Source organism: Silurus aristotelis, assembly GCF_946808225.1.
Source record: "Silurus aristotelis genome assembly, chromosome: 1".
Taxonomy (NCBI): domain Eukaryota; kingdom Metazoa; phylum Chordata; class Actinopteri; order Siluriformes; family Siluridae; genus Silurus; species Silurus aristotelis.
In genome coordinates this window covers 31,139,335-31,153,198 of record NC_139574.1, presented here as the reverse complement: position 1 = coordinate 31,153,198, position 13,864 = coordinate 31,139,335, and the positions used below count along the sequence as shown (strand labels likewise).

Genomic DNA, 13,864 nt, shown 5'->3' with positions numbered 1-13,864 from the left:
ATTACCATACACATGTCATCTAATGTCTGTAGTGTTCATTCTTGTTGTCAATGTTTGGATTAGAGATCCAGGATGTGATTTGTGTTGTAACGGTGCAGTCGCTTTGGCAGAGTTGCTAATGTAAAAATGGAAGGAATGAATGTCTGAGTAATAGAAGAAAAGATGGACTAACAGATGGCGGGATTACAAAAAGGAGGAGATTCATAAAGGCATGTAGAGAAAATGAGAAAAAGCTTGACAAGCGTGAGAGGATAAAGACATGGCTGAGGGCCATTTCTGCTCTGTTCTTCCCAGAAAATAGGAAACGGAGACAAAGGGTGGACTGGGAAGGGAACTGTTCATTCACAATTGTTCATTGTGTACTTGTTTCTGGAGGTAGGGCAGGATTGCATTTTTTTTTAAGTTTTTGTTTTGTTTATTTAATGAGCTCAACATTTTTTTTTTTTTTGGTTTTGTTTTTTTAAGTTTATTTGGATAAATTATGCTGGGTCACTCAACAGTAATCAAGCAAAAAACAAAAAAAAAAACCTCCAAATAATTTCTCTTACTGTAGTTTTTGTAAAATGTTATATCCAAAGGGATTCTTTATTATTGTTTTTCGTAATTGACTATTAATATTTTTATATGAGAATTTTGTTATAAAATGACAAAATGATACAAACCTTAATTTAATTTAATTTTTTAATTCAAGTCAGTCTAAGATTTCAATTTAGCTTTTAAATATTTATTTTGTTTGTTTGTTTTGTTTTTTTTGCATATGGGTTGCAAAGACATTGAATCAAGGAACTAAGAAAGAGTAAGTCAGGCTCTCACCTAGTCAACACACACACACACACACACACACACACACACACACACACACACAAATGCAATTTGTTTAAAATAGATTCATATAGTTTTCATCCAAATAATTGTTTAAAAAATAATTTCATCTGAAAAACTGCATTAAAATTTCACACATTTTGGGGCAGAGCAGTAGAGTAGAATAAACTGGTGTTTTACAGAATTATTGGCATCTACGGGCAAAAATAAGAGAGAGATATACAAATAGATACTACTATTATTTATTATCCCTATATATAACATTGTGTTTGTCTATGTGTCTCTCATCTATGAATTTGTCAAAGACGATGAACCAAAACATTCTTCTAATTCAACACAGAATAACTTAAATAAGCACAAAAACACATCCTCTAACACCCTCTCTGCATCTGACCATTGCTGAGACAGACTGTAATCTGAATCGAAGCGGAAAGTCTAAAAGCACAAACTTCCAAGTGATGTTTGACCGCGTCACAATTCCTCCAGCTCTGTTGGATGCTACAGGATGTGACTCAGTGTATATATATATTTCTACTCTCTTCACGATGGTTGCCAATAATTCTGAGAGGTACTGTAATTTTATTAGCTGCCCATTTTGTGGCTTCTTGTGATCCCTTGAGAGGAAAATAGTATGCTGGTTCTGTACTCCTTTTTATGTTTAGGAACTTTGTTAGTAATCTGTGCTTGTGTGATTTGCGTGCTTGAAGTCATTTTTTTTATTATTTCTACACATATGTGACAAATGAACGGAAAACGTTGACTCTGTTAAGCACTGGGACATTTTATTTAATATGCTATGGGTTCAATTATTTGTTTAGAAGGACACACCTTGAACACCGAACCAAACTTGATTTCCTATTTCTTTTCTTTCTTATTTCTTTTTTTTTTTTTTTACCAATGATCTATCCAGTTCACACCGAACATTTATATTAATTAATAATTAATAGTTATCATAATGGAATTGCTTTTGGTCTTCTCTTTTAGCCAGCATGTTGGAGCACATGCCTCGACGCTCACGCTCATTTCTCTGCCTGTCTTTGACCTCTCTTGCCTTGGCGTTGTCAGTGCTGGCCTTTAGCACCTCCTACTGGTGTGAGGGAACGCAGAAAGTGGTGAAGCCGCTCTGCCTCTCACCTGTTAAAATGGAGAAGTGCAGCCAGAACAGCAGCCAGGCTTCTGCAGTGAGCACTGTGCAACCAGGTAACAAGCAATACCAGGCAAGAGTGATGTGCAAATGAGCTTAGTCCTACTAAAATCTTGAGCTATTTTATGAGTTGCTGAGTAGCTCCTGGTTCCATAATCTCAAATGACTGTATAAGACTGTAGAAAGGACGTTACTTATAATCTTACACCCCAGTGCTCATGTTAGTTCTCACTCTCCAGTGTTCTGTATTGTTATAAAGACTATAATCACACTCTTGATGTCACCCAAATGAGGATGAGGTTCCCCTTTTAAATCTGGTTCCTCTCAAGGTTCTGGGATTTTACCTCGTGACCTGCCATTCAGACGTCCAAAATCTTATCCCCTGAGCTGCCATTTCATTTTGTCTACATTTGAAAGACAACCTTATCCTTAGACTCTATCAATTACTACATACTGGTTCATTAGGACACAGACGACTTTGTTGGAAGAAAAGATAGTTGAAAAAGCAAGGGTTTCTTTTTTGTTTTTTTGTTTTTTTTTAACTGGAAAAGTTAGATCATATTCCTAAACAAATATTAACATAACATAAGCATTCATGTTTCATTTTTTCCCCAGTAAACCCAAAAACCTCCACTCAGGTTATTTATTACTCCAATCAGTTTTCTGTGTATCTGATTCTTAGTGTCACAGTATTTCAGGATTTCAAAGATTTATTTATTTTCTTTTTTTTTTTACATTATTTATCAGTCCAACCTTGAAATTTGCTAATACCTGTTTTATTTATTGTACCTTCTATAAATATTGGTACTAGTCATAAAGTGTGAGGAAAAAATTACATAAAGATCATCAGGGACGTGCACAGACATTTTGAGGGGCAGGAGCTCAGGTGGAAAAAAGTGCACTTCTCATAGTTATTCACATTTTTTTTCCAACAAAATGTTAAATATATTAACACAACTGACTTACTTAACAATTTATTTAAAGCTGTGCGCAAACAGAAATACACACACACACACACACACACACACACACACACACACACACACACACACACACACACACACACACACACACACACACACACACACACACACACACACACACACACACACACACACACACACAAATATTCATTTATAAAACAAAATAAAATAAAACCACCAGAAGAAGGACAGGTGCTCAAGCCCCCTTTGATGCCTATGTGTGCATGTGACTGAAGATCATACCCATTGATTAAAACATGTTAACTATAAAAGAAATGATATACTGTATTTGTTCAATATTCAAAATATGAGCCTAGATCTGTTACAAATTATCAGTTAAATTTGACAATATTTGACATATTTCCACTTGTTCGGATATCAGTTTGTGCAGTACATGTTGTTCTCTTAGTACTCTTCATAACAATCATACAGTAAGCGGGTTACAATGGATACAAATGAGATTTGAAATGAGATTGTGCAGGACAAAATGTGTTCAATTTGTCTGATCTGTTAAGCCTACCAGATCGGATTTGGCAATACATCTGACCTCCTAAATTACTCTCTCAGATGATATTAATTACATTTACATCTTAAGCTTCCAAATCTGACTCTAATATCTGATTAAATATAGAGTTGGACCAAAACCATTCAAGCTTGTTATCAGAGCGAAGTATACATACAGGCCATCATTTATGATCTGTACATCTGTGACTTTTGTATTATTATATATATATGGTATGGTATGCTATGGATTTAAATGCAAATGGAGGTTGTTTAGTTTCCTGTTTTAGACTGTTGAAGGAGTGTAGGGTCACGAACTTTACATTGATGCAGAAAGATCACATGAAATGGTATTCACAGTTTTGCACATAGTGCACGCGGTTTTATTTTTCATGTTCCTTTCTTGTGCCAACATTTTCAGCTTTTCAAGTTCTGTCTTGCGTTAGTTCCAACTTTTGTTTTTATTTTCACAGTGCCAAGTTATTTTTCTCTCATACATGAGCACATAGTTTTGTTTTCACATGTATTTACTTGACTTTTTAGGACATTTAAGGACATAACTTGATACTTAAACATAACTAATGCATCATTGCATGTGAAATACACTGTAAGAAACATAGTGTATAATCTCATGTTAAATGTATGCGACTTTTCCACAGACTTCATACATACTAGTATATATTGGTTCTTGATATTGATATCAATAAAAAAAAATTGCTTGAGCTTTGTTTTAATGTCAAATATCTGAACTTTAATCATTCGGTTTGTCCAGAAGTTCCCTCTAATGGAACAATGTCAACGATCCAGAGAGAAGCACACAACAAGACTCAACAGACACAGTTAACTAACGTTGTGCAGTACATTTGGGAAACGGGAGAGGACAAGTACATGTTTCGCTACTTCCATGCAGGATTCTGGGAATCTTGTGAGAAACACGCTGATGGTAAGAGACCGTTAAGGGAACACATGTAATAGAATTTTGTACGTCGCTCTGGACAAGGGCGTCTGCTATATGCCGTAAATGTAAATGGAACGAGAGGGAATATTTTAGAATGATGTTTAGAAAATTTGACTGTTATTCCGCAGGAGAGCGATGTCGAAGTTTTCTAAATCTAACCCCTGAAGATACGCATGGTGAGAATTTTGGGTCCATGCTTTAAACATTTATACATGTATATTTATATGAATGCTTTTCACTTTATTATCTCTGTCCGTCTGGTTTTCTGTTAAAGGTGTTTTTTGGTTGTCTATGATTTCTGAGTTCATATACATCGGTCTTTTGGGAATGGGATTTATGCTGATGTGGTTGGAAGTTCTTTGTTCTCATAAAGAAATGCATGCACTTAAAATCAATGCATTTGCAGCCTTATGCACTGTGCTTTCAGGTATGAGACAAACCCTATGCTCTATAGCATTTAGGTTTTTCCTAATTTTAATGTATATAGTGTGGCAAAGTAGATACTGTGTATTTGTTCATGTTTTTTTGGTTTTTGTAGTGCTTTGTGCCCTTTTTATCTCCTTTAGGCCTAATTGGGATGGTGGCCCACATGATGTACACCACAGTTTTCCAGTTAACTGTGATTATTGGGCCAAAAGACTGGAGACCTCAGAATTGGGACTATGGCTGGTCTTTTGCGTGAGTGTTCTCATCTAGTTATTTAATATACACTACATATTTACTCCATACTTTTATTTTTATTCAGACTAGACAATCTGTTTTCAAGAATTTACAATTTCAGTGAATTTTAGTGAATTTACAATTTCACTAAAACATTTTAGTTAGAAAACAAATTTTTCTCTCCGTTTTGGCCTTCTGTCCACACTGAAACAGCGTTTTCAGTCAACAAAAATGTTAAAACATTTGAAAACAATTTTGGAGGCTTTTGAAAACGATGACACATTTTTAGTCATTGCCGCAATGTTTCAAAGAGCCGAAAGGAACATAAACCCCGGGCGGAAATGTTTTAGTGTGGATGAACAACTTCGGCATTTACTTAAATGCATTGGGGACAAACCAATACAATTATAAAAATATTCCAATGACACTGACAAATATTCAAACTTTTCAGGTAATACAAGGTGCAAAACAAAACATGGTGCAAAGGTATGACAAACCAAACTTGCACTTACTGTATAAAACATATACAAGACCCAAAGTCATGCAAAAATATTGTACTTATGCCTGAGTCTTGGCTTGTACATAGGAATTATTTGTAGTGTTGTTTGGTTGTGCCTTTACTTGAGTTTAGAGTTCAGCTGTGAAATGACTCTTTGGAAGGGGCTTTAATTAAACTTATGTGGGTTTGAATGGCTCCAAAGTCCCTACCAGATGGTAAGAGAATGACTGAAACATTGGATTGTGTTCTTGATGTTCCTGGATGTTCACTTTATGTAGCGTTGTGTGTCTTAGTTTATTATTGTTGGTAACTCTGTTCCTATGATATGGTGCACTCATTTTTATGAGCCTTGAAACTTCTGAAAATTATCTGTCAGCTTTTTGGGTCTCTTCAGCCTTCTTAATTAGTAAAAGTGCTTTTGTGACTCTTCAAGAGACTTATAGTCATTTTTGCTTGCCGGTTCATCTTCTTCATTCAAATCTCTTTTTCCTGTTTCTATTTTTTCTTCAGCCTGGCCTGGGTGTCTTTTAGCTGCTGTATGGGTGCTGCTGTTCTGACCGTCAACTCCTACACCAAAACTATCATTGAGATTCGCCGTCGAAAGAGGCTGCGTCTGGAGGAAGCCTGTGCAGTTCCTTCCTATGATGAGGTGGTTTCAGGAGGTGGGATCTATTCTATCAGTAGCCTACAGCAGTGTGCTGATAGAAGAATCAATAGCATATGGCTGAAGCATGAGACTGTTGGAGAGAAGACAGACCTGGACATCCCTATGCTGGTGCTGATTGGGGGATGTGATCCAGAGCAGTGTGAGGACTGTGAGAGGGAGATGGATGTAATGGAAAAGGCCATGGAGAGAGAGGGAACAGACTCTCCATGTTAATGGCAGCGATGTAACTTGCTAGATGTGAAATACTGATAGTGAGGGCCTCTATACGCATATGACCTGAAAAATGGGTTGGTGTCTTAGACTGGATTCTGAGATCCCTTTAAAATGAAATTTCATGAGATCATAAGTGGATTACACTTACAGGGGATAAGGGCACAAATCATTCATTTTGAGTGCATTTGCTGATATTTCTTTTATAAAACCACTCTAGATTTGTTTTGTGGGGGCTTTTTTCAGTGGGTGTGAGCAAATCATTTACACATATTTTACATATAAAATCTGCATGTGGTTTCTAGGCTGAATTGTTTTGGGGGTTTTTATGTGTAGGGCATGAGCTTTCATTTTTAAAAAAGAAATCTCTCTGCTTGCATAGATGTTTCCTTGTGTTCACATGTGTAGCTTCAGGGTTTCACAGGTTACACACAATCAAAATACCTGACACACACACACACACACACACACACACACACACACACACACACACACACACACACACACACACACAAAATCAAAATACCTGACAGGTGTCAACATTGTTTAGAATTCTCTGGAGTTGAAGATATGCTGTCTAGTTAAAGAGCAGTATACCTACACTGTACAAGATACAATCCTTTAGCTTGTCAGCAAATGTCAGCTTCTGTAAGCTTTTTAAAGGAGTCACACAAACACACGCCAACACTTACTTCACACTTTTTTCAGAATTTTATTCCATCAGAAACAAAGAGACAGAGACAGAGATTTAAATATTTACTTCGCCTCCTCCTGGTGGCACTGGTGGTCAATATACAACAGACAGTATCTACAGACCGACACACCGATATGAAGCTAACACAATAAATGATCAATTTCACCTGCCTCTTAATAGTACTAATGTGTATTACACAACTCAAAGACTTTCAGCTTAACTGCAAAAACTGAGGAAATAGCAAATAATTTTATTTACAAGTAACTGGAAGCCCCAGAATGGGTCCACCTTTATGTTTTTTTTTTATTTGAGGGGGTTGTACTGGATTAGATGGAGGGCATTATCATTATCCATCACTCCCTGAATAAACTCTCCTTCAGCCAACCGCTCTGAGAGACAGAGAGAAAAAAAAACATTATTTTATTTTACCTCATAATAGCACAATTATTAATAATTATTCATATCCAATGTATATGTAATTTCTACATAATCTCTCCTGATCGGGACTCTTACCATTGTCTTTCTTTTTAAAGTAAGACCACAGTTTCTCTGCTCTCTTCTCTGGTGTGTTTTCATCTGCTGGAAGCTTCTCTTGGTCTTCCTTGGGAATCATCTTAAAAATAGCCTATGGAGTGGAAATTAGAGAACTATGAAGAAAGTACAAGAGAATTATGAAGATCAGGAGAAAGTACTGAAAATGTAATTTAGTTGTATTAACTTAATACCACTTCACTCTCTCCACACACTTCAGTATTATGGGATATTTTATGTAGATTCTTGAAATATATACTATCTGCCCAATGGTTTGTTAACATCTGACTATTGCTTACCTTTTATATGGAATTTCCTCAGACTGCTGCCACAAGTTAAATTCACTCAGATGCCTCTGTATACTGTAGCGTTACAAATTTCCTAAACTAAAACCAAGCGGCCCAAACCTTGTTACAGCATAACAATGCTTCTGTGCACAAAGCTTTCTGTGGTTATGTTAGAGTAAAAGATCTCAAGTGTCCTTCACAGAGCCCTAAACTCAACGGCACTGTACAATTTTATGATGAAGTGGAACACAGACTGCACCCCAGGACTTCCAGCATGACATCTTACTAATGCTCTTATGGTTGAATGAACACTAATCCCCACATTCACACTCCAAAATCTAATGTGAAACCTTTGAAGTCTGGAGTTTATTATAACAGCAAAATTAGACTAAATGGTGTTTAACAAGCACATAAGAGTGTTATAGTTGAGTGTTCACAAACTTTGTGTAGATAGATAGATAGATAGATAGATAGATAGATAGATAGATAGATAGATAGATAGATAGATAGATAGATAGATAGATAGATAGATAGATAGATAGATAGATAGATAGTGTACAATCCCAATTGTATTGTACTGCATATTATAACCATAAACATTTAATTAATGTGTTTTCTTAGTTGGTTTATTATTCAAAATAAAATCAATTCATGCAAGTGTTTGTTGTTTGGTTAATGTCATTTGTATTGTATATTAATCATTGAATCCATTTTTTTCAAATTAGCTAATGTGTTAAAAAATGTTAGTTAAGGAACCCTTATTATAAAGCTTTACAAAACATTTGTCACCAGCACAAAGGAAGCAGGGAAGATTAAGGTCCTTGCTTAATGGGCCAACAGTTGCAACTTGACTATGTTTATACCCCTGAAATTTGTACTAGTAACCCAAAGCCATTAAACCTTAGATACTGCTGTCTGAGATTTAGATGTCTTTTAGTGAATATGTTCAAACTGTAGCGAATAACTTATGATCTAGTATTATTTGGTTTTAAATTAATATTGTTCCTATAATTTAGACAATGCTAGTAGTAATAAGTAGTACAAGTTAGAAATATCCCAATGTTATTCCACTTCTAATTATAAATTTATTGCGGACGGTACTAGTTATAGATTTAGACATTATTTGTAAAACATATTTGTTATCCTCTAATGGTCACTTTACTGTACATAACATTTCTCTTTGTAAAACAGACAGCAGTACTGCACACATTCACAAATACACTAAATCTTTAAATACATTGAGTGAATTATCAGTGTAAGAGCAGGACAAGTCAAAATACTATTTTTAAAATCGACTTAAAGACAAAAATCAAATCCAACAGAGCCTATTTCTATTGTATTTCTACTTTCTATGCTTTTACTGTTGATTGATGCTTTAACATCAATCAACAGTAAACCTAAATATAAAAAAACCTGCTATTATGTCATTAAACTAGCATGACACTAGACCTGACACTGGACTAGGCAAGTTTTTCTGAATGTTTTTTATTATTATTCATGCTTTTATATAATTATGATTAGAAAATATTTTACTATTGAACTTTTTTCTTCCTGTAATGAACAGTGAATTTAGAAACAGAGTGAAAGGTAAATATTAGACATTATAATGCATTTATAATGAATTTAATTAAGAAACAGCACTGTTACCTAACCTAGGACAGTATTTTACTCTGTGAATATTACTATTAGATGCCAGTGTTAGTATTTTCTGACAGCCTTAAGCATGGCTGAAATTATTGCTTGAAATGGCCTCACTGTATAATCAAGCCTTAGCAGTTATTCAGAAGAACTTACATTGCAAATTTCTGTTACTTCTGCCTTGGTGATGTAGCCATTCTTGTCAACATCAAACAGTGAGAAAGCCCACTCCAGCTTCCTCTCTGTTTTTCCACCTGATGTCATATGCAGAGCAATTATGTATTCCTTGAAGTCTAATGTCCCATCGTCATTTGTGTCAAATGATCGAAAGACGTGTTTGGCATATGTAGTGGCGTCGCTGTCAGGAAAGAAACGATTGTAGATCTGCATAAATTCATTCGGTGCGATGCGTCCAGATGGGCATTGCTTCTGGAAGTTCTCGTACCACTGGCTGAGCTCGTTCTCTGAAAAATTCGTTGTTAGTTTCAGGTCTTTTAGGATCTCCTTGGACATTGCACTGCTCTTGGAGTTGCCCATTGCTGGTTCTGGATAGAGGAGCAAGACCTTCAAGTCTCAGGCAGCAGTTCAAGCTTAAAACCTGAGCCAAAGACTGTCTAAGTTAATGAGATTTTTTTTCGCTCTTAGTAAAATGGCTATCTTCAAGAATGGAGTGGAATTGTCTGCTTACAATAAGGATTACAAAATGTGACTTAGTACCAGAGAGCAGAGAGAAGAGAAGGGATGAGATGCACAGTGGGTGGAGAAGGACTTAGGCTGTAACCTCTGACAGCAGGGCTAAGTCTAGTAAAGGTGGATTTAATTTGCTTAAGCTCTTGAGATTTAAAATAACTTTTATATTTCTACAATTTTAAAGATTTTTACTAAAGAACAAATCACATGTTAAACACAACCACAATGTTACAAGTGTGAAGTCACTGTACATATGGTACAGACATTTTTCAATATTCAATCATTTGCTTCTGCTTAAATTTTTTAATAATCATTGTTAAAATCATTAAACCAGAAAAGTAAAATAAAATAAAGAAACTATGCAACAAGGCGACAACTACTTGATTGTGGAAACTCTGAAGAAACCACATACATTGTTCAATGCTGATCAAATGTGGCAATTAATTGATGGCCTTTAAGCCCTACCATCTGTTCTGTTGTTCTTTTGCGGAAAGCCGCCTTTTCACCCTCCTTTTTCTCCTCTCGTACAAGTTCTTATATAGAATTAGAGCCAACATGCAGGTCGAAGGGTTGCTTAATGTCAACTTCCCATATGCTCTTTAGGAGAATTCTAATTTACTCTCAGCATTGTGGCCCAAATCTGTAGACATGATACAGTAAAGCTTCCTTTGTTCTTCAGCACAGAGTAAACAGGCCCAGCTGGGGTGTTTGGATCACTGTTCATTTACTTTTGACTTTGATCCGATTTGAATCTTTCTCTGGATGCTCTAAACTTAAGCTGGTAAGTTTTTTGGGCTTCATGTCACGTGTACACTCACGTCTTCTCAGAAGGTTACTTGAGGCCATTTATTTTATTTTATTTTATTTTTTAATTTTTACACCAATGACATTCAGAAACCATTTTCCCATTTTCTACCCATTTAGATTTTCGATCATATGATATTAAATGCTTCCCACTCAATTGTTAATTGGCTTGAATGTATTTTGGGTAATTCAAACTTCAATATAATTCTTAACAATGAATACAATTATTCTTATTTTCACATATTCTTTTAGGGTTTTTATCTATTTTACATTTAATAGGATAAAATCTACAGCACTGTCATTTAAAAGTACATTTTCCCTGATCATATTGACTACTTGGATGCATGCCTTCATCATTAAATTTTTTTTTTTTTTCTTTTTCATATTATATAATTATATTTATTTATAATTATTTTTATTGCTATTATCTATTTTATTCTGCCCTTTTCTCTATGTCTGCTTCTATCTTTGGCCCTAATTATACAGGGATTTTGACTCAACTATTTGTGGCCTTTGTGATCCCATTTTTATTGGATTACTTCCTAGAACCAATTACATTGCAGTTGCCTCAACAATAAACTTCTTGAGGCTACTCTTATACAAATTTTACCTTGTTGACATGTAGAGATTTGTTTAAGGTACTGGCATTAAGCCCAAGGAATCTCTAACCGTAGTGGAACACAGATGATAAGCTTGTCTTATATATTTAAATAAACTTTGTCATCATTGGAAAATGATGTTATTAATAAAAATATTAACTCAAAAGAATCTTAGATTTTCAATCATGTTTTGAAATTATCAGTGCAACACTGGTCTTTCATGTTAACACACACACACACACACACACACACACACCCCAAAGATACACACTACAATTACAAAACCTCAGAGTAGAACAACAGAAAATATAATTTTTTATGTTATAAACCAAGTTAACAATGAGCAGGCTTCCATACCACATGTGAAATATGAAGTACCATTAAAATTTTTTTGTATTAAATGTGAATTGAGTCTATATTATTATTATTAATCAGTCTCTCGTGACAAATCTGTATCTTATTTTTATCATGATTCTGGATTGCTTGTAATTTTCCTATAATGTATAAGATTCTTTTAATGTTTCTACTGATGGGCAGCAACATAAATCTTTCCTCAGCATGTATAAGCAAATTATTGCTCATATAAGTTGTAGTTTGCTAACACCCTGTTTCCTTAGAAGAAGAAATAACACTTGTGATGGGATATTTGTTCAGCTCCACCATCTGTCTTAGACATTGCTAATGCTAAATAAGCATTCGTCGTCTAATGCAGAGAATTTCAGAAGTAAGCTGAAGCTAATTGTGTCTCGAAGTTAAAGCATTTAAACACCGGGACTTCTGTTTTAATGGCTTCCAGTCTTCCAGAGTTAAATGCATTTTGGAACGAATCAATTCATAAGTGAAGAATGATTTAATATGGATTCTACTAAAAAGTGCATTTACAGTGAACCATGTACTCAAGTGCTGTGAGAAAAGAAGAGAGAGAAGTCAAGTGATGATTCTTCTATAGGTTGCTACCAGACAGGATTTTAAACCTCTGTATACTCCATGTATTAACCATTTATTTTTACATACATACTTTTATGTAACTTTTCAGTTTATATATATATTTTTTTGGTCCTTCAACAACCGTTGCATAAAGACAGGATGGGAAACACAAGGGGCACAAGGGAAAGACCAACAGAGTGGACAGAAGGGGGAAATTTCTTTAGAAGAAAAAACGAACTTTCTGCGACCAAAACAATGCCTTCACCCGAAGTCCAACCAAAGTCTTTAGTGAAAAAATGTGATAGAGAAAAGGAAGGGAGTGGATCTTAAAAAAATAGGAGGTAATGGGTCATAATGATGCCTAATGACAGACATGGCATTCCTTCAGAACACAAAGAGCACGGAAAACAAACAAATGATAACGCAAATAATAACATTAGCTAAATAAAAGCCTCAGTTTCTGACTTTTTGCCTTAATAGTACGTGCTCTTCCCTTTGAGACCCAAGTCTTCAAGAGAGATGAAACAATATTTCAAAAATCAAAAAACAAGTCTGGATATTCCTCCAACATGAATTAATGTAATCAGCTTGGGTGAAATGCGACTCTTTTTATTATTATTTGTGATTTGTTCAACGGGCTGAACATTTGTAAGCAAGTTAAAAGGTAAGCAGGATTTCTTTCTCCTTGTTATACTTATATTACTGATCATTTTTATGTTCTTTTTTTTTTTTACAAATTACTAAATTTCAAGTATTTGTGAAGTTCCATTTGATATTTCTGTTCTTTATTTTTTTTAAGAAAGGCTGAATTAGTATTTAAAGAAACTGCCACTGGTCTGAATACTTTCCTTTACGTTTTTTTGTATGTATTTCATTCAGTAAGTAATTCTGTTTAGTTGCAGCTGAACCAGATTGAATGCAAAGTGGTTTGTGAAAGTGTACAATTGATAAGGGACAGAGTCTATATAAACATTTATTTTATTATATTATTATTATATTAATATTATATAAATATCAGAAGAAGGTCCTTAGAGGATATACATTTCCAAACTTGCCACAATTAAAAAGTAATGCATGTTCACCAGTTTTATGCTCAGCAGCCATATTTATAAGTAGATATTTCATGTTGATGAATTGGAGTATTATTTGCTGAGTGTATTTTTTGCGGTGTGCTCAATAAAAGCTCTCGAAATGTTTTTCTAGGTGTTACAGATTCGCAGAAGTATGATTTACTGATTAGCAACTCAAAT

At 34.8% G+C, this 13,864-nt stretch overlaps 2 protein-coding genes across 6 annotated transcripts; one reads left to right on the top strand and one right to left on the bottom strand.

Annotated features, from left to right (window-relative positions):
- The first annotated feature begins 55 nt into the window (after nucleotides 1-55).
- On the top strand, nucleotides 56-6,669 carry LOC310719101 (germ cell-specific gene 1-like protein). 5 transcript variants are annotated; one of them, XM_083528455.1, is made up of 7 exons: nucleotides 56-375; nucleotides 1,807-2,022; nucleotides 4,223-4,393; nucleotides 4,537-4,584; nucleotides 4,683-4,835; nucleotides 4,975-5,086; nucleotides 6,078-6,669. In XM_083528455.1, the coding sequence occupies exons 2-7, from the start codon at nucleotides 1,812-1,814 to the stop codon at nucleotides 6,445-6,447; spliced, it is 1,065 nt and encodes a 354-aa protein (XP_083384581.1). In that variant the 5' UTR covers nucleotides 56-375; nucleotides 1,807-1,811; the 3' UTR covers nucleotides 6,448-6,669. The 5 variants fall into 5 exon arrangements, with proteins under 5 accessions (XP_083384581.1, XP_083384582.1, XP_083384583.1 ...); XM_083528456.1 differs by lacking the exon at nucleotides 56-375 and having other exon boundaries at nucleotides 1,566-2,022; XM_083528457.1 differs by lacking the exon at nucleotides 56-375 and having other exon boundaries at nucleotides 4,226-4,393.
- A 467-nt stretch (nucleotides 6,670-7,136) lies between these two features.
- On the bottom strand, nucleotides 7,137-10,357 carry rcvrn2 (recoverin 2). Its single transcript, XM_083531559.1, has 3 exons — nucleotides 9,751-10,357; nucleotides 7,652-7,763; nucleotides 7,137-7,527 (listed from the first exon to the last, which is right to left on the bottom strand). Exons 1-3 carry the CDS (start codon nucleotides 10,129-10,131, stop codon nucleotides 7,442-7,444), a joined length of 579 nt encoding a protein of 192 aa, XP_083387685.1. The 5' UTR covers nucleotides 10,132-10,357; the 3' UTR covers nucleotides 7,137-7,441.
- Between the last annotated feature and the right edge of the window lie 3,507 nt (nucleotides 10,358-13,864).